Below are 23,688 nucleotides of genomic sequence, written 5' to 3'. Positions count from 1 at the left end.
TCTTTTCAAGACACAGATAAAAGCCTTATCATACTTTGCTGCGCTCTGACGGGCTGTGTGAGCTGGTATATCTGCAATAGTTGGTGCGCAATAATGGCATGCAATTACGTATAAAACTGGCTTAAAGCCTAGACACATTCCACATGTCACTCAAAAAAATAGAAAATAAATTAATAAAGTGTCATACGGCCATCTGTGGATGGTGTTCATGCAGTTCTTGGTAAGGCACAATTACCATATAGACAGGATACCTTCATAGAAACCATGGCAAATTCACACACAAATCAAAAACCTGTCCGATGATGAACCTTGTGAACCTAGTTGCACAACGGCTGAATATTGTTGTGGCGCAAAATCCGAACCAGAATTTGTCCAAAACCCTGTGCCAAGTTCCTAGACAGAAACAGACAGGAATGCTGCCATGACGCTCAGCGAGCAGGTTATTTTAGGACACAAGTAAGAGAGTGTGACTGTGGAAGAGAGAGATGGATGTGAGGATGCGGACCGATCACCTCGTAATCGATTGAAAACACATATCCAAACTCCAAAAACAATAAAACTAAATGCAATTTCTCATATAAAGCAGATGTAACAGTACACACTGTACTGTCTGGACACAACAAACATGTGTCCAGACACACACACACACAGCCAGGACACATCAGGGCGACTAAAACATATGAATAAATTGGATGACATAGATCCTAATCGTAATTATAATAGAACAATAGAGCACATGGGAGCCACTGTGCATGCCGTTCCAGAGTTTGATTTGAGTTGACAGTGGGCTGGCTTCCAAGTCTTTCTTCACCCCAGAAACTAAAGCATGAAGAAAAATGGATGCTGACCGCCTGGCTTATCGAGGCCGAGGGCAGCTCTTATTGGCTAATCCAGCAGTCAACATTCCGACCGCTGGTGCTTACTGAAAAGCACCTGTGCCCAGGAAGAGCAAATCCAAACCGCGGCAACCTTTAGACGGAGGGGGGGGGGGGGAGCGTGAGAAAGAGCTTCCTCCCCTAAAGCCGTGCTTCTATTTTCTAGACCCACATGATGAGGTCATGAATATGAAATAATGTGCTCATCTGCGGCGCCCATCTGTGATCTGTGATGGTCACACACAGACACAGGCCTGCACCGCTTTGATCGAGAGACTCCCCTTTGATCCCGGAGGAAAGAACAGAAAAACAGGAAGCTACTTCAGTCCAAAACATTTAGAAAAATGTTTAAAAAAAAAGAGTCAGCAAGCACGGGAGAGGAGAGCAGAAAGAACCACTCCAAACACAAGCCAATGGGTAAAGCACACCATAGGTTACGTGTCTGTGCATAATATAGCCTAAACCACTGGTTCTTAATGTGGTGGCTGCCCTCCGGGTACTACAAGGGGGTCGCCATGGACCCTTATGGGTGAGTGCACAAATGGAAACAAATGTCCACTTCAGTTTGTTAAATTAACCTATATTATAGAATGTGTGGCCCTTAAAAAAAAATCACATCCATGTGAAGTGAGGGGCGCTCTTGTCGTCATACATCATCCAATAAAAAAAAAATATACTTCTTCATGAATTAATTTGTCAACTTATGTCTTTATCTTTTCTTTTAGCCATGATACAATGTTTAAAAAAAACTCATCTTTTCACCATGACCATGTAAGATGACAACTGAATTTATGTGATTGGTTAACCTATTTGCTCGTCTACATATGACGTACATTTTCCTTTCATTGTCAATGGCATTTGATGTTTGTGTTGCCACAAATGTACGTCATATTTCACTTCAAACACATATGAGACGTGACGGGACGAAAAGCTGTATATAGGAGGGGCTAGCTCCGCTCAAAAAAAAAGATTTTGAGATGGAGATTTTTATCTTGGTCTGGAGGGGTGGGGGATGATGGAGGGGTGGGGGGACGATGGAGCGCTGCCCGGCCATATCCATCCATGTCTGATACATCAGCAGAACAACACAGACCAGAGGCTACAGGACGCTGTGGCATCAGGCCCTCGATGAGTCAGCTATGGAAGATCTGACGAAGGCCCATGTATCAATCTGACCAAAAGGCCTGCCGACTGGCTCCTCTGATACCACAAAGCCACACACGCTTAACCCTAATGTTATTTAGTCTCAACTACTTGCAGTGTGTAGTTGTGGTGTATACACAAAATGCATGAAAATTGCTGAGGAGACGGGAACATGGTTCACCATCTGGAGCGCGGCTTATTAGTGGAATGCAAATGAGTCAAGCTTATAAGTGGAATAGAGTTTTGCGTGCGTGACTACACACATAATGGTGTGTGTATGTGTGTGTGTGGGGGGGGGGGGGGGAGGGGGGAGGATGTGTGTGTTCTTACCTGTCCATCCTGACCAACATGCACCTGGTGGATTTGGAGATTACCCTGAGAAAGACAGTGGAGACTGCGGTAAATTAAAACAGTCCGATGTCATAATCTCACACGCACAGGGACATTTGAATGCTCATTTTCAAATCTCACAACACATTATGTCCTCACCATAACGGGGAGCACAGGCATATCAAATGTAACATCATTTTCTGGATTGTAAACAGATGGTGCTCACAACCACTGTGCAGTCTTTTGCATGGCATTTCCTCTGCATGCGCAGACCTGGCCACCTGGGAGCCCCACATAATTGACCTGTGCAGGGTGCTAAACATGAAGACCAGTAGCTGCCACATGCAACCTTGCTTTGCTGTCTTCAGTCTACAGCCCATTCCGAACATGAACCCCTGCCTGAACCCATCAACAATAACACATGGTTTGTTAGTGGCAAACATGATGTGAGTATTGTTGTTACAGATTTGGAGTTGGACCATGCATTGTTTCACGGACAAGAGGACTCTGTTTACACTCCATTACAAGGGAATGGAAAGGATGCCTGCATGCAATACCCGAGTATGTGAAGTCAACGCTTCTGTCACTTCTGGCTATTATCAAGACTCCTGTAAACAAAAGCATGCGTGCCCGCACCCGCATACCGACACACACAACCTAATGATGTGCCGAGATTAACAACCTCTCCGCTGCCTCACACTGAAATAAAAATGTCCACGTGAGAAAGGGCATCATTATAACCTCCATTTATCCTACTGTTGACCATTTTCAGACTTCTTTTCTCCATAATTGTATTACATGTACACATACAGCGTCTGTCTGAGCAGGAACGAGAGGCACAGTGATCTCTTAAATAACTAATTTCCTTTCTGAGTGTGCTGAAACCAACAGCTTTGATGCGAGAGGCCCGTTCCTAATGAAAACACACTCTGTGACTGGCAGTTGGGAGAAGTGGGATTTTGTTGCTAAGCTTTGAACTCCAGAAAAACAAACAATATCATTGAGTAGGAAGCAGGGAAGGGGAGGGGGGCGTCGCTGGCCTCAGCCACAAAGAGCAGGAAAGGCTTTAGTCTTCTCTGCCTCCAATACTTGCTGTCTCTCTCACTCAATCGTGCCATTTCTTCTCGCGTTTAGTACACGGGGTAGGAAGATGAGAAAAATGCGCAGTCAATGTGACAACTGCATTTGCTCTGAAATGCCCGTCTTGCGATGTGCATCACATACATGCATGTATGTGCACGTGCATCTGTGTGTGCATGTTGTGCACAAACTGGCGCCTCAGAATAAATCTCTCTCTCCCCCACATCCTTTTAAAATCATTAACAATGATGCTGAGGCAGCACTTGGTGCGGTTTTGGAGTCGGACTCTCTCGGGTTTCGGCTGGCTGGCCGTGTCGATGTGTGCACAGCGAGGCTGTCTGGTGGGGGGGGACACGAGCCATCTGGGCATTATGTGGAAACAAATGTAATAACCTCTGCACATGTACGCAGATATATAAACATTTGGGCACTCTTAATATAGAACATCTGCTCATGCGCAAGCTCCCTAATGACTTCAGAACTGTCAGCTATCGCTGGCGTGCCTCATTCCTCATTGGGATGACAGCGGCTGACAAGTAACCACGATGACTGACAAGACAGAAGCATGAAGGCAGATTAATACTTTCCATTTCTTCCTGATTGGAAGAGAACACAGTTTGAGTCGAGCTGAACAGTTAATGGTGTTGTTAGGGTTTTCTTTTGTTTTCAATGTGGGTGAATTACATTTTGACCCATCAATGAAATCACTGGAAATGGAAATGGGTTGAAAAGTTTGTAAAATAAAGGCAATCAGTTCTGAAGGGCTTGCATAGACGTGAAGTGACCCATCACTCAACACACAACGGGCATTGCTATTGCCAAGAGGAAGGCAATAAGCCGCAAAATAAGTCTGGTTGGAGCATGGTGCAAAATGACACCCTGTCACTGGGCTGTCAACACAAAGGTAATTTATACAGCCATACCCTCCAACATGCACAACACCCCACACCCACAGCCTTCCTTTTTGGAGACAACATTTCCTTAATAACCAGTAAGACACCCAAGGGCGAGATGCATCCGCCTCATTGACGGAAGACTGCTGGACGAGCACTGGCGCTTTGGCATGGGGGGGGTCAGATCAACATGGAATGAATTCTGTACTTGCCATATAAGGAGAATGTCTTGAGTGTACAGTGTTTGATGAGGTCAGATCAACATATGGAATGTCAGAACAGGTCAGCTGGTGGGTACAATAGGGACATTCTCTTGAGTGTACAGGGTTTGATGAGGGTAGGGCCTTAATTTTCGGGCCTGTTGAGAACTCTAGTTCTGACATATATCCATATATAGAGACCTAAGGGTTTGAGGTCAGATGTCGAGTTGCTGACCAATATTGATGACATCTACAGGGCAGCGCTCTGTGGATTCGTCTATCCGCTATAGACAAATCCACACATGTACGCTATACATGTGTGGGGCCGGTAGTGATGTGATCTGTGATAAGTGAAATTAAGAAAAGAATAAAAAAATGACACAAGGTGTTTTTATCTCTCTGAAACACACGCGCACACACACACACACACACACACACACACACTTGCCTCACTGTCCTGTGTGATCTGCACCTCCTCTCCTTGTGGCACATTGGCAATGTGCAGCTGACCCTGTGGAATCTGAGATAGAAACACAGAGAAGAATAAGACAAAAGGTGAATGAACGTACGGTATGATCTTAAAGGACAACTTTAGTTTTTTTCAACCAAGGTTCATGTTTTAGGTTGTTATTAGAGAAACTAAAAGGTGAGTGTTCATTTTCTTTCATTTGCTGCTTTCTTTCGTTTTAGGGATTTTAGCAGTTTTTGACAGGGGGGCGGGGGCATTCGAGCATGGGGCTAAATATGTATTTTTTAACACAATTTGATGGTGATTTATTTTTTTATGGTTTACTATAGTCCTAATAAACGCCAGGAAATTACATCTGGCCACAAAAGATCACAGGATCTATTGAATGTGACAAACTGACATATTGAGCCTATACACACAGTATAAGCCTTCCCCCAGTAGGCTACCTTCACATTCAGTAGATCCTGTGATCTTCTGTGGCCAGATGTAATTTCCTGGCGTTTATTAGGACTATAGTAAACCATAAAAAAAGAAATCACCATAGAATTGTGTTAAAAAATGCATATTTAGCCCCATGCTCGAAGGCCCCGCCCCCCTGTCAAAAACAGCTAAAATCCCTAAAACGAAAGAAAGCAGCAAATGAAAAAAGATTAACACTCATCTTTTACTTTATCTAATAACAAACTAAAACATGAACCTTGGTTGAAAAAAACTAAAGTTGTCCTTTAAAGGGATTGTGACATTAAAAAAAAGGTTTTGGAATTTTTAGGTTTTCTAAGCTCAATTGCACCCAAAAAACCTGAACTTTTAACATTCAGTAGAATTTCTGTGGTCTGGGGTTTTCTGGCTCAAACAGGTGCTCTGATTTGCCGGCAGTTTGTGATGTAAGAGCCTGCAAATCCCATATATGTCAATGGGATTTGCCAGCAGATGTCACTGTTTTCACTGTCTTGCCTGTTTTCATTGTAGCTCAAAAGGCTTCCAAACCCCAAAGAAAACTCCAGACCACAGAAAATCCACTGAATGTTCAAAGTTCAGGATTTTGGCGTGTAATTGAGGTCATAAAACCTAAAAGAAAAACGAAAAATAAAAATAAATTCAAATGAATGTCATAAAACCTTTAATCTCCATGCATCTCCATGCAGAGTGCAGGGTTCCAGACTAACTTTTATCACCAACGTCCCAGAACCGTCCCAAAATACAATTAGAATAGTCCCAAAGTAAATTACAGTCCCGGGAAAAAAAAGCACAAAGTCATATACAATACAAATAACTACGAATTCCATTTTCCTCTCTCTATTTCCCATTCCAAGTGTGTTTGTCTTATAGTATGCAACGCCAGTGCTGCTGTTTTCAGCAATGGGATAATACTTTTTTTGGGTGAGTAGATCTTGTTGAGCTGGTTATTGTGAAAGTAGCTCTCAAGTCAAAAAAGTGTGGGCACCCCTGACCAAGGGCATTCACTTCTAGTAATTTTTACTAGTGGACTAGTTGCAGTTTCAGTCTGTTTTATGCAGCGCTGCTAGTCTCATACTGCCCGTCGGTGTGCACGATATGTGGTTTTTTAGTGCTAAAACTCCTCTAGTCCCGAAACCGGCCCGAATTAGATAAATGATAGACCAAAATACATACTTTATATTCCCCAGGACGTCGTTAATCTCGAGCCCTGGCAGAGTGTCTTGTGTAATGTGAGAATACATCAGCATATTGTGTGGATATTTTTTACATTGTGCATTGTTATCTGTATCTGGGTGTGTGTTTTGTGCTCTCCGACTGCTCCATCGTCCGAGGCACAGCCCTGCAGAGCTCTTCCAGAGCATGCGCATCATTTCCTCTACCGCATTAGCAACACTCATACATTTCAGGCCCAGCTGCACCTTTTAACACTGTGGAACATCAAGAGGGTAATGACAACGCAATGAGCTTTCTTCCATCTCTTTCCTCTGCATGCACACAGTGTGTATGTATGTGTGTTTGCCCTAATTTCTCACATCAAGTCAGAGAATTCCATGCTATAAGGCTTTCTTACCTTTATTTGTAGTTGTTACGTCCCCACCAAAGAGGTCTAGGTGTTATTTAGCAAAATAATGCAAAAGTGCATAATTGGCCATTTCCCCTATTATAAGCTCTCATTGGGGGTTGGGTTTTTGTGCCAATTTGCGAAATAAGTAGTAAAGTGTGCCGCTTGGGATATTATTTACATTATGAAGTGAGGATATATTAAAAAAAAAAAAACATTTGAGCGATGGAAATAAGCAAACACCATAATGCCCCCATTCAATTCAATGCAATTCAATTCATTGAGGGCTTATACTAGGGTAAATAGCACAATTTGCACAAAATAACACTTGGACCTCTTTGGTGGGGACGTACGGTCTGTAACAACTACAAATAAAGTAAGAAAGCCTTCGAGCATGGAATTCTCCTTTAAGGCCTACTTTATACTTTGGCAATTCAAACATAGGCAATCTACAAGCTCACAAGGTCTTGCATGGAGTCACGTTGTGAGCTTCTATATCTACTTTTTTTCAACAAAACAAAATGGCCAAAAGAGGGAAGCCAGGGTTAATGTGGTTAAGACATTGCTGTATGATTTTGTAAGCTAATATCAGCTAACATAATTAACAGTGTCATGTACGTGGCAGCTTTGCAGCACTGTCAGCACAGCAGAGAGTGTGCATATCGCCTGCCTTCAGAACCACAACTTCATACAATAAACACAATTACTTTAACCCATTCTGACCTGAGATCAGATTCATACAAGGTTTCCACTGGACACACACTGGTCTGATGAACCCATTCTGACCTGAGATCGGATTCTAGAAATGTCAGTCGCTCTTCGATTTAAAAAAAATAGCAGACCTACAAGCTCGTATCGCGCCACTCGGTGGCGCGATATGAGCTTGTAGATCTGCTATTTTTCAATAGCTAAAGCATAACATGATGCTGACACCAAAATGGGTGCCCGTTCTGAATGGGTTAACAATAGTGTTAATTATAACACTATGACAAGATAATCTAAGTGTATTTCTCCATGATGTGCTCTCTGCCCCACCAGCTGTGTGTATTCCTTCATTTATTGTTTGAATCTACAGTAAATATGTGAGAGAAAATCAAGCTGCTATTACTACGTTAGCAATAACATGCTGTGAGGTGAACTATGAACCCGATATCTGACAATTTAAATGCAGATTTTATGATCTCACGCAGACACCGCGCCAACTTCCAAACGCTGATGTATTCAATTTCCAACCCACAATAAAGATGGAATTCTCGATAGTCTTTACATATTAGCATCAGGCTAAATCTCTAAGAATAAGACCCAAAACAAACTGCCCAGGATTTAAGGTTGTCTATTGTGTGGCTGAACAGTAGAACCAGTTACTTCCTGTTCGCCAGCCCACTCATAATGCTGTGGGCCTGGCTCTGACCTCTGACCCTTGCAGCTGTACAAGGTCGTCCAATCCCCAAGCAGGAGCCACTCCTACGGTACACTGACATAAGTTGCACTATCGTCCTATCAAGTTGTGTACGTGTCTCGGCAGTGGGTGGTGAGATCTACCCCCATGCATTACAAGCCCTGCTCTCTAGGACCTTACCATGACAACAGCTTAAAAACAAGAGGAACATTAATAGCAAAAGAACAAAAAAATAAAGGCCACAGAAAGAAAGAAAATGTGATTTTCTGAAAAGGTTAAAGATTTATACCCTACATACTTCATCGCACTACAAATAGCAAAAATAGCTGAGCTATAAGATCACAAGATGACGTGAAATTTCCTTCTATAATGACATGCCAAAAAAAAAGGGAAACTTGAATGTTCTTGAGAGAGTGAAGGAACGGAAAGCATCATCACAGCTAAAACACAGGCCATCCATTCAAACTCTCATAGTGTCATAAACAGCTCAGCAAAGATAAGTTATTGGCACTCACCACCTGAACCTGCCCATCCTCTCCAATCCGATGGATCTGGACTTGCTGATTGGCCAGGGAATAGTGTAGGGTTTGCTGGTTAGCAACCTCCATGTGAGTCGTATTCGTTTCAGCCGCTATGCCTGCTTCTACTTATGGAGACAAACATAGGAATTAGGGATTGAAATGATCAATTAATTCATCAATTGATAGTTGATACGTTTTGATAACATTATCGATCGATTAATTTTCCTCAATGTCTAACATAAAAATCTACATTTTCTGATATACAGAAATAATACAGTCAGCCCCGGTCCCTCCTCTCCCCCCTTAGTGCAGCACCAGAGTAATCTAGCAAGAGAGTGGCGACACTAGCGTTGACTCCCATTGTAACAATGGTATGCGAAAGTGCTCATTCTATCTCAATGGGATAGTTCCAGCTTTGCGGCGACATCAAAGCGTGTCGCTACTCTCCTACTCTACACTCTGTGCAATACTACGTCAACTCATTTGGAGCGACGCCCAACCAGAAGGGTTGACTCCCACTTCTAGACCAGAAACCACGTTACTGTAGCTCAGGCCTTAGCATATGAACCGTTCCTGGTTCATTTCTTTCGCTGACGAAAATGCCTGGGTACCGAGGCTATTTGACCATTGACGATACAGGGCCAGGCAATGACATCTTTGTATGTGCATTTGTTGGCCACGCTTGCACAGCAAATACATTCACAGAAAACCACTCAATGATAGAACTGCAGACTTTCCGATTAATTACGATTAATTATTAACTCCATTATTGCTCGCTAGGTGGTAACATAAGCACACCTAACCTGTGCCACCCGTCCGCTCTCACTCTACGATCCTTGTTTAATTTCCGGGTTATTCAGTGAGGTGGACTGTTGTTGTGAGGACATTGATCGTTAGCCGTAGCTCATGCCCCTTAGCTCTCGTCATAAACAGTTACTTGTCCGCAGCATGCGAGACACAAATGATTTACGATCGTCGGGATGTGCGACAGCTCACCATGGACAGCGCTCGAAGCTTCAGAGATACAAGTCTTTGAAAATCCTGTTATAATGGAGACTCAATGGAGCAGGATTTAAAAATCCCATAGCTGTTGAGGACGGAAGCTCTCCATAGCAACCGGAGCAATGCTAAAAGGTACATTGACGGTCGCCGCTTTCATATATGGAGTATACAGTTGTCTACGAACATGTACATAGATGGCAGATGTCGTACCCTAGCCTAGGGGGTACGATTATAATCATAGAAAGCGGAGAAAAAGTTACGTTCAATTGACAAATGTATTAACGGCGATTAATCGATTAACATCCCTAATAGCAATACAGTATGATGATGAGTATTATTCACTGTAAACTATTTCAGTGCAGAAATGTAAAAGAGTAAGTAAAGATAAGTCCTCTGTGGTGAGATACAGACAGACACTTGCATGCCTTCACACACCCACAAATGATTATTGTAAAAGCCTTCTTTTTTTTTGGGGGGGGGGACGGGGGGACTTGGCCAATTCCCAGGCCATCTGCTGGATGATGGCGTGTTTATACTTCATCAAACACGTCTAAATACACAACAAGGCCTCTCCAGCTAGACGTCCAAACACACTCGTGGCCTAGCAGACAAACACAACCTCCTGGCCTCAGTCTAAACACCCACAGTCAGCCTGGCAGTCTAAAACCTTTGCACCCATCGCCCTGCCACAAGCCCCGCCTACCGGCCCGGCAACTGTGAAGGTAGATAGGAGCGCTAGGTGACAGGAGAGCATGCACCGCACACCGCAAGATAAACACATTCACGCCTTATGTATGTCTAAATGGAAGGCAATAAATAAAATAAAAAGAGTGTGGCCTGAAGATAATTCAGTGAATGAGTTCTTTGGGGGAACTTCACAGTAAAATCCTCAGCGTTAATTTATTATTTTTTAAATTTCCCGAAAGTGTACAAATGGAATTCCCACAACCCCAGAGAGAAAGGCTGTCTGTCGACCATTTGTGAGACAACACACACAATGGAAAAACATGAGGCATGAACGGGATGACCAAAATTGACATATCAGTATATCTCATGCATTACTCTTGTGGTGAACTGCTGTTCCTCCTCCTCATCCTTCAGCATTGCATTAAGTAAATAATCCCCAGTGCAATCGTTTGCCAGAGAGAAAGAAGCTACAGCCAGGTGGCTCGTGGAGACTACAGCTGTCGGTGTGAGCGCTCTTTACCGGTCCACTGATAAATGATGTATTTTCTTTAAAGGCACAAGATTCCCCCTCTTTCCGGTCCATTAGTGTGTTCTCTGATTAAGGGGAGTGTGGGGTTGAGTGGGTGCTTGAGAAAATGCATGTGTGTAGTGTATGTCGTCGGAACTGGTGTTTGCATTGTCCACTTCTGGGCGTGTGTGGCCGGGCCAGGGGCCTGACAATTCACCCCTGATGTGTGCTCACAGGATATTTGGGTTTCCCCTGCAGTCTCACTCTCCCTGGTCAGAGGTGAAGGGTGATGGATCACTGAGAGGGGAGGACAGCAGGCCGCTGTTGTGTGCAGATTACAACCATCTGCAACAATACAAACTGCATCTGCATTGGAATTGAACTGCCTTCTAACAATCTTCTTCTAATGTGTGTGTGTGTGTGTGTGTGTGTGTGTGTGTGTGTGTGTGTGTGTGTGTGTGTGTGTGTGTGTGTGTGTGTGTGTGTGTGTGTGTGTGTGTGTGTGTGTGTGCGCGTGTGCGTGTGCGTGATGGTGGCCCCTGGCAGGCATTTTCAAAGCAATCTACCCTTTGCCACAGTATAGGCACAAACCAACGAACCCTCTGTACACCTGTATCACACTGGAATTGAAATGTGGTAGCAAAACTTGGGTTACACATGATGTCACCCAATGTTACGCACACACTTCCACTAGCTTGACTAAATAAATAAATATCGTGGGAGTGTGCTTATGTTTGCTATTTGTGTTACAGGCATGATACCTGTGCCTGTTGCACGAGGCGTACGTTTGGAGAAGCTCTTGACGGCCAGACTTTGACCGCGCTGCTTGCGTCTCCAGGCAGTGCGGCACTTGGAGTCGATGCTCTGCTTGATGCGGTACCAGTCGGACTCGCTGATGCCAAACTTGTAGAACAAGTGACCTGTGGGGACAAGAAGGGTCAAAGGTCAACATGTGGAACATGCCCCCCTTCTCCTCCTGAAACATACGCAGTGTGCGGAACAGCACTGACTTGAGAGTCTGTCTATGAAAGTGTTAATAGCTGTCGGGTGCAACCGACCTGACAGCTCATTTCTACATCAGCTCAAGGGGCGGCTAGAGCCTGAGGGTACGAAAGAAGACAGAAAGGCGGGGAGTGGTACAGACAGGCGGCGGTTAGTGTCACACTCCCCTACACACTCCACGGAACCTGTGTGGGCAGGCAGGACAGGTGCGTATTCACTCCTCTCACTTTCAGGAACGAGGCACGAGTCACATGGAAGTCACCCAGCCCTAATCCAGTCTTCACATACCTCAATGTCAAGCCGTATCTGCCTCTAATAATAACACGTGCACATACATCCACACAGCTGAGGGGAAACGTGGGTAGCCTAGCAATTGTAGTTGTAACTATGTACATAAACTGGCACATTAGAATAGACTAAGTATGCATCACCACTTTACAGGAAAATGCTCGACAGAACTTCTTTTCCTTGATTCCATTTCATAATCATTCCAGCAGAGGGTCTAAGGTCAACTCCTAGATCTCATCTTTTTCATCCTCATAGATCTCATCCTTTTGCACAAGAATAAGCACCTTCTTAAGCATATACTGTATCACCACAGAACTCCCGTCAAAATAACCCTCTGCCACGTCCCCCGATTCGGGAAAATATGCATCAAAGAATTAAGAATGGCCCCGTTAGGAAAACAGTGACCAACATATGCTTGTCATTTAGAGTTTGGTATGTAATAAAATGTGTTACGCATTAATGCATGTTTGCAATGATGAATGTGTGTTGTTGTAACCTGCCCTGCAGATTGCAGCCCATATTTGTGCACAATTCTGTGGAGCTATGCGGCACGGGTCAGTGTCTCTGATAGGCGGTAATACACTGATTCGTAATGGGGATGAGGGTTGAAATGTGGAACGGGTGAAGTTCAGGTTTCATACCAGAGGGTTCAGGAAATGCTGTGGGGAGAAGAGGAGGGGTCTATATCCTGGCTCACTGAACTCCATTAAGAACATTTAGATGATCAAGATAGCCTGATTAGTGGTGGTTATTAAACACTTCCCCAGCAATTATCAGTTGGTTTTCTTGGCTGAGAAGTTGGAAAGCTGGTCAAATGGCTCAGAGATACTTGATGACATCTGTTATGAGACCGTCTGCATAATGCTTATGTATATGGAAGATCAAAATGCTTAGTTCCTAAGCAAGAGCATAAGGGATACAACAGAATATGACCTCTAAATGTAGACTGGTTCATGATGTAAGGTTGCGTTTAGCACCCCTTAGCATATAAAGTCTATCACAAAAACATTGATAACTTTATGCTACGTGTCCACCAAACTGTTTTTTTATTTTTTTCAACACCCAGTTGAAAAGGTTTAAACTCTCAGCGACTAGATAAAAGTACCAGATGTGCACACGCAAGCACAGAATACAAGCAGAGTGCCTTGTCATGCTGTTGGCGTATCTAGCACAGCGTAATTATGCATCGCCCCCAATTCAAAACAATTCAAAACATATGTTGCACACAGGAAAAAGAAACTCTGTGACATAGACCCTGTAATTATTTTTCCAATGTGGGCATAGTCCAGTGACCAGTAGTTTAAAAGTGAACATAGAATGATGTATGTAGTAGTCAGTGGCAGTAAGTCAGGCCTAAAGCCTGATTCATATTTTGTCATATGACGGAGCATGCATGGCGACACTCACAGCGAATGCCATAGATCATCAGCGGGTCCAGCTGCTTCTTCCCGTGTTTGCCCTGTCCGGAGAGGTTGGACATGGCTTGGACCTCCCGGTGAAACAGGTAGTCCAGCAGTGTCAGTGCCATCTTCTCCGCCGTACGGCAGTTGGTGGTGATATGGAGCATGTCGGCTGGTGATACGGGACACCGCACACGCATCTCTGGGTTGTTCTCGTCTCCCAGCCAGGTGCCTGATGGGTAGTCATCTACAGAGGGCAAAAAGGAGGAATTGCATGTTAAAACACAGCTGTGGAACCGCATTCCCTTGCTAATGCTATTAGCATGAACATAAAGCTTGCGGTAGGACTTCAATATATAGTATATACTATATACTGTACATCACAAACGTGGTCTATCCACATTCGGCAGATAAGAGCATGCATTCACAGGTCATACAATACCACACAAGCACTGAATGTATTCTGTGACCTCATATAATGCCACAGCACACCCATGTGGTAGTAAAGGAGATAAACAACTTGTGTGGTACTGAAGATATGTGGAGGCACGTCTAAGGCTGAGGATGTTACATTTGTTGCAGTGAACATGTAGGGTTCAGATGTGGTGAGCTAAAGCTGACTGGATTCTGGTGTCTGGTAACTCAGACCTCCAAATAAAAAGAAACGGATCCTATTCAAAACAATCCACAACAAGTCAGAAACAAAACAGTAACAAAATGTACAGGCTTAGTCAGGCTATACTCAATTAGGCATGAGTTATTGTTCCCCAGGCCTGACACCAGCCACTGAACAAGCTACCACATTCACTGATACATTCAAGTGCACGCGGTTACACAGTTGAGTCTGTTTTTTTATTCAATATGCAGACCTTATGAAACAGTCACGAAAGGCCTACACAAGAAAGGGAGAAAAAATGTATTACAGAGAAAATAACTTATGTCTATGTGCACACGTGCGTGCGTGCATGCATGTGTGTGTGTGTGTGAAGTCACACCTTCTGAGTTGAGGGTGATGAGAGTGACATTCTGGCTGCTTTGTCCACTTTGTCCACCATTGGAAACAGTATCACTTGTCTCAGAGCCACTCTCTTGGTCATCTTGATTCTCGTCAGGCACCCGCACTTTCACAAGGATGGTGTTTTGCCGCCGCCCGCTTGCCGTACTGAAACACACGCAAACACACACTGACTGGGACCAGCAAGATTTTGGGCTGTAAGCCACAGATATGAGTTCAGCAATTATGTCAGCAGGTCTCGAAGTTGTAGCCATTTTGATCAAATATGCACATGCGATCTTGAAATATAATTGGGAGCGTTTTTGCATGTGCAACCTTTTGTTTCCAGTTTAATGTTCTTTGTCTCACTCTATTTGTAGGAAATAGGTGCTACGTATGTAGTGTGGGGATAGTTTACTCATTGGCACACAATACATACATGATTGGCACAAAGTCGCGGAGATGTCGCCAAACGCTGCTGCGCTGACATTGACATTCCAATGTTTTCTGTGCAATCTTAATTAGCGACAGCCCGAGATTAATTTCCCCTGTCTTCAACCTCTCTTTCCCATAAAGTTTCTACTGTGTTGATTTCCTATGCTGTTAATTTGCCTCAGATGCAATGCATTTCCAAACAGCATACGTGCTGTTTTCTGGCCATTCCTAATGAAAGTCAAGCCAAATCGTACTAGGGAGAGATTGAAAGAGCCCAATGTTAATTTGTTAAATATGAGAACACATCTCATATTTGTCAATGAAAACCGTTTTTGAGGCTCTGCGCACTAGTGCTACCAGTACCAAGTTAAAAAAGGAAAGAAAAGTACATTTCAAGTGTAAGTTGCAGTTATGGTGTCTATAAAGTGTCATTATGTATGCACAACATAAAAGCGTGAATGTGAATCACTGACTTGCTGAGAAGGTTCTCCAGTGGTGTGTCCTCGTGGACCGGCCCCTTTGGACGGTCACTGCTCACTATCACATTTGTCTGTGGAACAACACTGCAGGAAGACAGAAACAACATGAACAAATGTGGAGTACATTGATGGCTAATGCTTTCTTTTCCATTTCTGTTATTGCAGAATTGCAACATCAACCAATAAAAGATGTGCAATTACTCTGCCAAGAATTGATCCATCTGCTAATGTGTTATGTCATTTAGTGGCATTCTCAGTTTGATCCCTTGGTCCCTTTTCGATCAACTATAAGAGAATGTGAATATTTTAGGTAATGATTTATGTTACACTGTTGAATTGATCAAAATAAACTAAACTAAACTAAACTAAACTAAACTGAGGGAAACACAGGTGCAACGTGTACTGTCATGCAGCTAACACCATGGAGCTCACCAGCGCACTTTGTTCCAGGTCTGAGTTGCTCCCAGGGGAGATCCTGCCACCATGGGGACTTGGATGGGACTCTGGCCTTTAGTGGTGGAAACCATGCAGTCCAACTTGCGTCCCAGGGCCTTACAGGTGGCCTCGACTGCCTGCAGCTTGGCCTCAATGCTCTCCAGTCGTTGACAGATGGTTGAGTTGATGGAGAACAACAGGTTCTGGAATAACACAAAGTATGATGACTCATTTATTACCACTCTCATCTGTATGTCTGTATAGAAGACGCCTATTGGGCAATTAGGCTTGCAAACTTCGACTCGGTGGTCTCAAACATCTTGAGACCACCAGATATCCGCCATGTGTTGCGTCAGCTTCAAAAACTACTTGGAAAAGTTGAACAGTGATTCACAAAAGCGACAAATTGTGTTTAATAAGTGGTGATGACTGCTGATCCGTACGAACATCCAAAGAGTGGAGCTTCAACCGTGATCTGCTGCATCCCGGTAGAAGAGAACGATATTATGGATATTTAGTCTGCGGTGTAATGGTGGGAGAATAGTTGTTCGAATAGTTGTGTGAACCTGTTTTATAATAAAAGTATTGCTAAACACTGTGGAGCAGAGCGGAGCAGAGATGTGTGCAGACTTCCCAACTTTTTACCCTGTTACTACCTTTAGTCTGTGAACATACATGCATCCTGCACAGCAGAAATAATTCATTTGCATAGCACTTTTCAACCACATTATCCCTGCGGTCCCTATTACAACAAATAAAACACACAAGATGACATTGCATCACAATGTGATGCTTGTAGATCTACTATTTGTAATATAGCAAAAGTATAAAATACGGCTCAAGTGGTTAAATAGCATGATTTATCATTTTAATTTTAAATGAAACAAAAATGGTCAAATTGCAAAAGTCAAAAACAAAAATAAGGAAGAAAAGTAAGCAATTTTAAATATGCTAATGTTGGGGAGGGGGGGGAGATTTTGGGAATAATAAAATAACATAATTTCTTTGATGGGAAGGTGGTTAAAAGTGTTCAATAAAATCAGTGACATACCTTAATAGACGTCATATCCTGGCCGTTGCTGTTCTCCTGGTTCTTGTTCGCTTGGTTGTTGCTCAACTTTCTTCGTTTCTTCTGAGGTTTATCGTCCTCATCGTCATGATTGTCCAACATGTCTGACAGAAATCCAGTTAAAAAACTAAACCCGGTCACACAGGATACGTTTTGTCACCGCTAGTAAATCATGACCCATACATCTTTTCTTTATAACATTGTATTTTGTGTATTTCAGAGAGATCTTACCTGATTGCTCAGCCTGGCCAAAGTCCTCCACTGTTATTTGCACAATTTCATCCAGATCTTGTTCAGACATCATTCACACCTGAAATAACAATACACGGCATACATTTTAAAATGGGGTGCACACGCAGATTAGACACACCAACGGACCGAAGAAACAACGGTTGGACATGCGGTCGAACATGTGCTGCTCCCGTGCTTGCGGTTAGGGTTAGGTTAGGGTTTGAGGTAAGTTGTCGGTCTAATGACAGTCGGACCACTGCCGAGCCCTCATAAATAAGTGTCTTTTAGACTCCCTTGTGAATAGAGCTTGAGTGACTGGGCTACAGGTTCATTGACATACATCAATTATGAGTGAACTTCATATTTTTCCACAGTACCATTCAAATTCTAAACTATTAACGTCACATACTTTAAGTTGACAACTCTTGTGTGTTTATTGTGCAAATTCTATGACTATGCTATTAGTTCTGCTAATTCTGTAACTGCTTCTAAATCACATTGGAATAAGGATCCAGCAACCACGTAGAGTCTGTGGGGGCCACGGGGCTGCAGCCCCCATGAAGACTCCCAGGGCCCCTTTAGGCCCCCATGAAGATTTTCGTGGACATTTTACATTTACATTACAGATTTTCTGGGAATTCCGAACATTTTGGACCTCTCCGCCGGCAATCTGAGAATCCCATCGTCAAATATTCGGGAAAACAGCGCCTCCCCTGTTGTTCCTCAACTGTTGCGAGGCAACAGTCTGTCTGTCTTGAGAGACTACTCTGCCGGCCGTCCAAGAGGTGTTAAAACAGTGTTGGGTGCGGCCACCCAAGTACTCAAATGCTAATCGGGTTTATTTTGTTTTCACCTAGCCAGATGTCCACAACATCAAAGCGTGTCAGAATTTCATGGTAGGCTAGTTGTTCTTGAGTCGTGACATAACAACACTGATCAAGAATTCACCAAAGAGACTAGTCTTTGAAACCGCTGTGCCCCACGTGTTGGACCGTGAGAGCAGCCTCGCTGAGAGCAATTGTTTCAGTGTAATCGTGACATTTCTCGCAGAAAAAAGTGATTCAGCGTCTCTCTCTCTCTCCCCCGAGTGACCGGCTGCCTGCCGCCACCGCGCAATCAATCAATCACTCCGCAGTCCGCACCGATCGCACCCTCTCTCCCCCTCCCTCCTAAATCCGTATATATATATACATCTCTCTCTCTCCCTCCGTATCCCTCCCTCTCTCTCTCTCTCCCTCCATATCCCTCTCCCTCTCTCCCTCTCTCTCTCTCTCTCTCTCTCTCTCTCATAATAATAATAATAATAATATAGACCTGAAAGTTTTGGCCTATAGAAGCTGCTTTAAAAGTACCAGCGAAAACAACAACTTATTTTTTCCCCCGCTGTGGCGGGGGGGGGGGGGGGGGGGGTGCGGGGAGGTGGGGCTACGGGGGGGGAACGGGCCCCCTTGAGGATTGATCAAACTCTTCGGCTCTGGAGATCCAGTATAAACCAGACCGGCAACATCATTAAACAAACATATCTATAACCAACTACTACCTCCATGTGAGTGAATGCAACACATTGCACTCTCTCACACCCTAAGGTTCAGGGCAAGTTCACACAGTTCAGTCATTGGTTAGAAGGAAATGTATCATGAAAATGATATATTGTGGCCCACAAAATTGTTCTACAATGTTCTACAGAAGACAAGATCTGGCTCACGGGAAATGTACATTCGTCATATTTTATCTAAACAGATGTTCAGTCTTGTAGTTGGAATAATCTATTAGTGTCTCTGTCTGGGAGGGGAAAACCATGACCATGTGGTATTTATCAGGAAATTGAATGCAATTCAAAATATATCATTTTATTTTTCATGTCATTGCAATCACTGGTCAAGAAACCTTTCTAATAACAAGTGAGACGCGCAAACGCAGGAAGCGAACGCAGCTCGTAAATTGCAATAACAACAATTAGAATAGATTACGTACTTTTTTTTTCTTTTTAGTTAGTAATTTTTCTAAAGTAAAGTTTTCTACTGTGTGTGTGTGTGTGTGTGTGTGTGTGTGTGTGTGTGTGTGCTACAGCTGCGCCCTCTGGTGGCGGGCGGGTGGTGTCACAGCAGGACAGACAGACACACAGACAGACAGACACACACACAGACATGATCTGCAGGGTCTCATAGTTAGTGCTCATTGCATTCGCAATCACTGCGTTCGCAACTAAAGATTGAACTGTGCCCGCATATAGCACTGCACATCAGTGGTCTCACTTTCACTGCAATGCAATGTTCCAGGGGGAACTTCGGAGAGTTCAATTTGGAAACAGTATTCCAGTCAAGTCAAAAATATATTTAGATTTATATCTACTATCTACTGTATAATTGTATATATTATATTTCAAATAGTATACACTACTGGAAATTCATGTTTTTTGTTGTTTTTGATCTTTTTTATTGAAAGTTTTCTGGCAACACATCTCAAGTGAGGAAAATGGAGTCACACAATAAAGTCTAAACTCTCATTTCACACCATAGAACAGTGTAACACCCGGGCGTTATGCACATATGTGACTACATTTGACATATTGGTTGTTCAGTTTGACCCACCAGTTTTGGAGATATGGCTTATAGAGTAATGTCCTGCAGAAAACAGCAAGTTGAGAAAACAGGCTTGAAAGGTTCACTTCTGTGGTCTCTAACATTACACCTAGCTACATGTCATGTTTGGGCATTTATTTCATATTTACATGACGATTTCAGCTCTGACACTTATTTCAGACATGCTCTAGTATGTGAAGAGTCTGCCTGTGCTATTATGTCACATATGTCACATATGATCCCTTGTGTTTGAGAATCTACACATGGGGACGAGGACGACTGAGTGGTTAAAGGCACTGCCTGGAAAACAGAATGTTCATGTCCCTGAGCAAGACACTTCAGGTGTTGACACTAATGGTTGCCCACCTGCCCCGTAAATAAAACTTTCGGGCAGGTGAAGTTTGATATCAGGTACTCGTTTGAGAGTGGACAGAACCGTCTAAATACACCTGAACATGGCCAGAGCACTCTGGCTTATGGTCTGTGTAATTTTAGGATAGGGAAATGCAGAGGGGAATGTGCAAATATAAAGCAATAACCCAAAAGTGCTATAAGCAATAATATGTCGATTTTTTTTTTTTTTGGTATTCAGACAGCCAAATCTTTGAATGCAGATTGCGGCCCCTAGATGTGTCACAGAGACTAAATTTTTTGGGGGAGCGTTCTACCCATTGCTGGCTGTCTGAATAAAAGGTAATTAAAATGTTGACATATTACTGCTTATAGCAGCTTTAAATCAGCTGTCATTATATCCTTGTGGCTTTCACACTAAACGTTTGGTCGCCGACTAGGGATAACACACTGCAAGAGTTCACCAAGATGCGATCCATCTCGCAGCTCCTTTCACACACAGCGAGCAAAAACTCGGTGATCAAAGCCCGATCTTGCTTCAGATCGGGAGTTTTGTCGGCAACAGCCAAAAATGCTCCCCGACAGCATAATCGGAGCAAATATCGTGCAGTGTTGTGTGTACGAGCCATAAGACGCCTGAGGGCGAGAAGCGACCTCGCCCTAAAGGGCCCAGGTGATAGCAGACTGCTGGGTGAGTGCTGGCGCTTTGGCATGGGGGGTCAGATCAACATATGGAATGAATTCTGTACTGGCTATATATGGAGCGTGTCTTGAGTGTACAGGGTTTGATGTGGTTAGATCAACATATGGACTGTCAGAACAGGTCAGCTCCATATATGGAGATCTAAGGGTGGCAGCGGGGGCAGTGTCTTGAGTGTACAGGGTTTGATGAGGACCCAGTTAGAGCCAGGCCTTAATTTTCGAGCCTGATGAGTTATCAGGCCCGGAAATTAAGGCCTGGCACTAATTCTAGTGTGGCAGCAGGTGCAGTGTCTTGAGTGTACAGGGTTTGATGAGGGCCCTGTACACTCCGGGTAATTTCCGGGCCGCTGGCTGCGGCTGCACGAATAACTTTGAGGCAGGCCCGTCTAGAGTTTAAATGGACAGGTATCAGTCAAAACGAGGACGGATGGAGAAGGATCAACATATGGAATGTCAGAATAGTTCAGCTCCATATATGGAGATCTAAGGGTTTGAGGTCAGATGTAGAGTTGCTGGCCAATATTGATGACATCAGGGATCTGATGATGTCACGTGACCAACCAACCAACTCACTTACTGATGGGAAATGCACGATTTCATAGTAAATGCAACGTGCTGTTGCAATAAAACCCTGTTACTAATGGATAAATTAACACGGAGGATTTTACTGTGACATTTAAAATTAACTGTAGTAGCGGTTATCAGACACAAGGGGGCACCCCTAGTTCAATGGTTGGTTGGTTGGTTATGGTTGTATACACACAGCAAAATACTGTAGTATAACCACGAAAATAACAGTAAACAACTGGCAACTTACTGTATTGGCATTTAAACAATAAGTTTAAAAGCCAATGTAAGTGGGTTTTGGCTATGTACGTTTTTTTTTTAATCCTGTCAAAGTCTCTTATTATCAGTTGCAGTTGGTTTGTGGGGCTGTTATCAGTGACTTTAGAGCTGCCAGGACTGCAGGCCAGGGCCTAATCTGCGTCATCTGGCTAAATAAATTAAATCATTATATGAATATGAATAAATGTATGAATAGAAACCATTTCCAAAGCTTACAATGTTAAAAGCGAGGCGATATATTCGGCAAAGTGCCCAGGGCTAAATATTGCTAGCAAGATAGCAAGCCAAGTGCCAACTATACGCGCATATCAGGCATAATGGTGTACATACGATCGGTGCATTTAGCGTTATTAAGATTAAATCGTGGTTAATTGATGGTGCGTTGTGCTAAATAATGTATCCAGAGACAAATGTATGCTCCCATTACAACAATAAATAGAAAGCACCATATCCCAGGCTAACAGTTATGGAAGTCAAGCTGCTGGCTCGACTGCCCACTGCTAATGTTAAGAGCTAAACCAAGGCAAAGTCATCATGGTGCCCGTTAGCTTGTTGGTTAGCTTGCTTAGGCCTCGTGGCGACGGAATGCAGTTATGTAAACAGTTGTTAATGTTTTTTAAATAAACTATGGTTTCGGTGCACCCTGTGTCTCCACTCCTGGCACGCGACATGTTACCGTGTTAGATTGGGTTATATTACCGTGTGAATGATGAATTCTCGTGTTGTTTGTAGGGATTTCGATAACGGCGTCGTTCCTCGCGAGAGAAGAGTCTCTTCGGTTTTCTCCTTCGCACCCAGAATGTCATGACATCCATCTGACAGAAGGGGCGCCAGTGTTCAAGAAAGGCATGTTATCAAGATCTGATCCTGATGCCTTGGCAGTACAAATGCAGTAAATCTATGCAAGAAAAACAAACCTTTTCTGCCTACACCTTCAGAAATGTCATTAGTTTACTTAAAGCACCTATTGACAACTTAGTGCCTTGTAATAACTCAATAATGCAAATTATAATTGCCAAAAATATCTTATTGATCTTAAATAATCTTTATAAAATGCTCATAAAGCATTATGTTTATGAGTTTGAATAAGTATAATTATAGAGTTATAAGCAGGTTAATGCATTATAAGTATGTAAAATAGAAAATGTATAGCCTATCTGAAATTCTACCAACGGTAGCTTAAATAAATAAATACCCATGTGTATTAGACAAATGACTTCAAACATTAGCTTATTACAAGTTAAGTATCCATGGGTCATGATGGGTGGCCGGTAGTGCAGACACACCCCATGGAGAGGATAAAATAAAATATGGGAATTTCCAGGGAAGTCACTTTCCCATTTTAGAACAGCAGCAGTCAATAACTTAGAGGTGATAAACACTAATAAGCTACCAGTCAGCGATATAGGGGTGTATGCGAATACAAAAATCACATCTCGAATTTGCCCACCCAGATAGTACTGATACATTTGGTGATTAAACCGATTGTGATGCCGGTCCCGGACCCCACTTTGAGAACAACTGTTACACATGTGCCATGGCACATGTATGTCACAGTGGATCTGCTGCCGCTGGCTAAAGCTGACTCCCACTGCTCTGCTCCACTCCTCTCTGCAACAGGGCATGATCCCTTCTTCCCCTGGATGGATTGCATCCATATTGTTGCTTCTACATCAACTGCAGTATCTCAAAAGAAGGTGCCAGCACACAATAAAACGTCCCTTTCACATCCCCATTACCTGACGAG

The 23,688-nt window shown here is 43.3% G+C and overlaps 1 protein-coding gene across 4 annotated transcripts in view; it reads right to left on the bottom strand.

Moving 5' to 3' along the window:
• banp (BTG3 associated nuclear protein) overlaps positions 1 to 22,740 on the bottom strand; it is a 44,107-nt gene extending 21,367 nt beyond the window's left edge. Inside the window, exons 1-11 of one of the 4 annotated variants that reach the window (XM_083763788.1) lie at positions 22,641 to 22,740; positions 17,461 to 17,539; positions 17,212 to 17,333; positions 16,158 to 16,363; positions 15,720 to 15,809; positions 14,813 to 14,979; positions 13,825 to 14,064; positions 11,889 to 12,047; positions 8,925 to 9,055; positions 4,970 to 5,041; positions 2,349 to 2,393 (exon numbers count right to left, since the gene is read on the bottom strand). In XM_083763788.1, coding sequence (XP_083619914.1) covers positions 2,349 to 2,393; positions 4,970 to 5,041; positions 8,925 to 9,055; positions 11,889 to 12,047; positions 13,825 to 14,064; positions 14,813 to 14,979; positions 15,720 to 15,809; positions 16,158 to 16,363; positions 17,212 to 17,333; positions 17,461 to 17,533 — 1,305 coding nt within the window. In that variant the 5' untranslated portion in view covers positions 17,534 to 17,539; positions 22,641 to 22,740. The remainder of the gene's footprint in view (positions 1 to 2,348; positions 2,394 to 4,969; positions 5,042 to 8,924; positions 9,056 to 11,888; positions 12,048 to 13,824; positions 14,065 to 14,812; positions 14,980 to 15,719; positions 15,810 to 16,157; positions 16,364 to 17,211; positions 17,334 to 17,460; positions 17,540 to 22,640) is intronic. The other 3 variants (XM_083763789.1, XM_083763790.1, XM_083763791.1) reach the window with 3 other exon arrangements.
• Between the last annotated feature and the right edge of the window lie 948 nt (positions 22,741 to 23,688).

Source organism: Protomyctophum parallelum (genome assembly GCF_964188405.1).
Source record: "Protomyctophum parallelum genome assembly, chromosome: 4".
Lineage (NCBI taxonomy): Eukaryota > Metazoa > Chordata > Actinopteri > Myctophiformes > Myctophidae > Protomyctophum > Protomyctophum parallelum.
The sequence above is the reverse complement of the archived record's forward strand: the minus strand, read 5'-3'. Positions and strand labels throughout refer to the sequence as shown.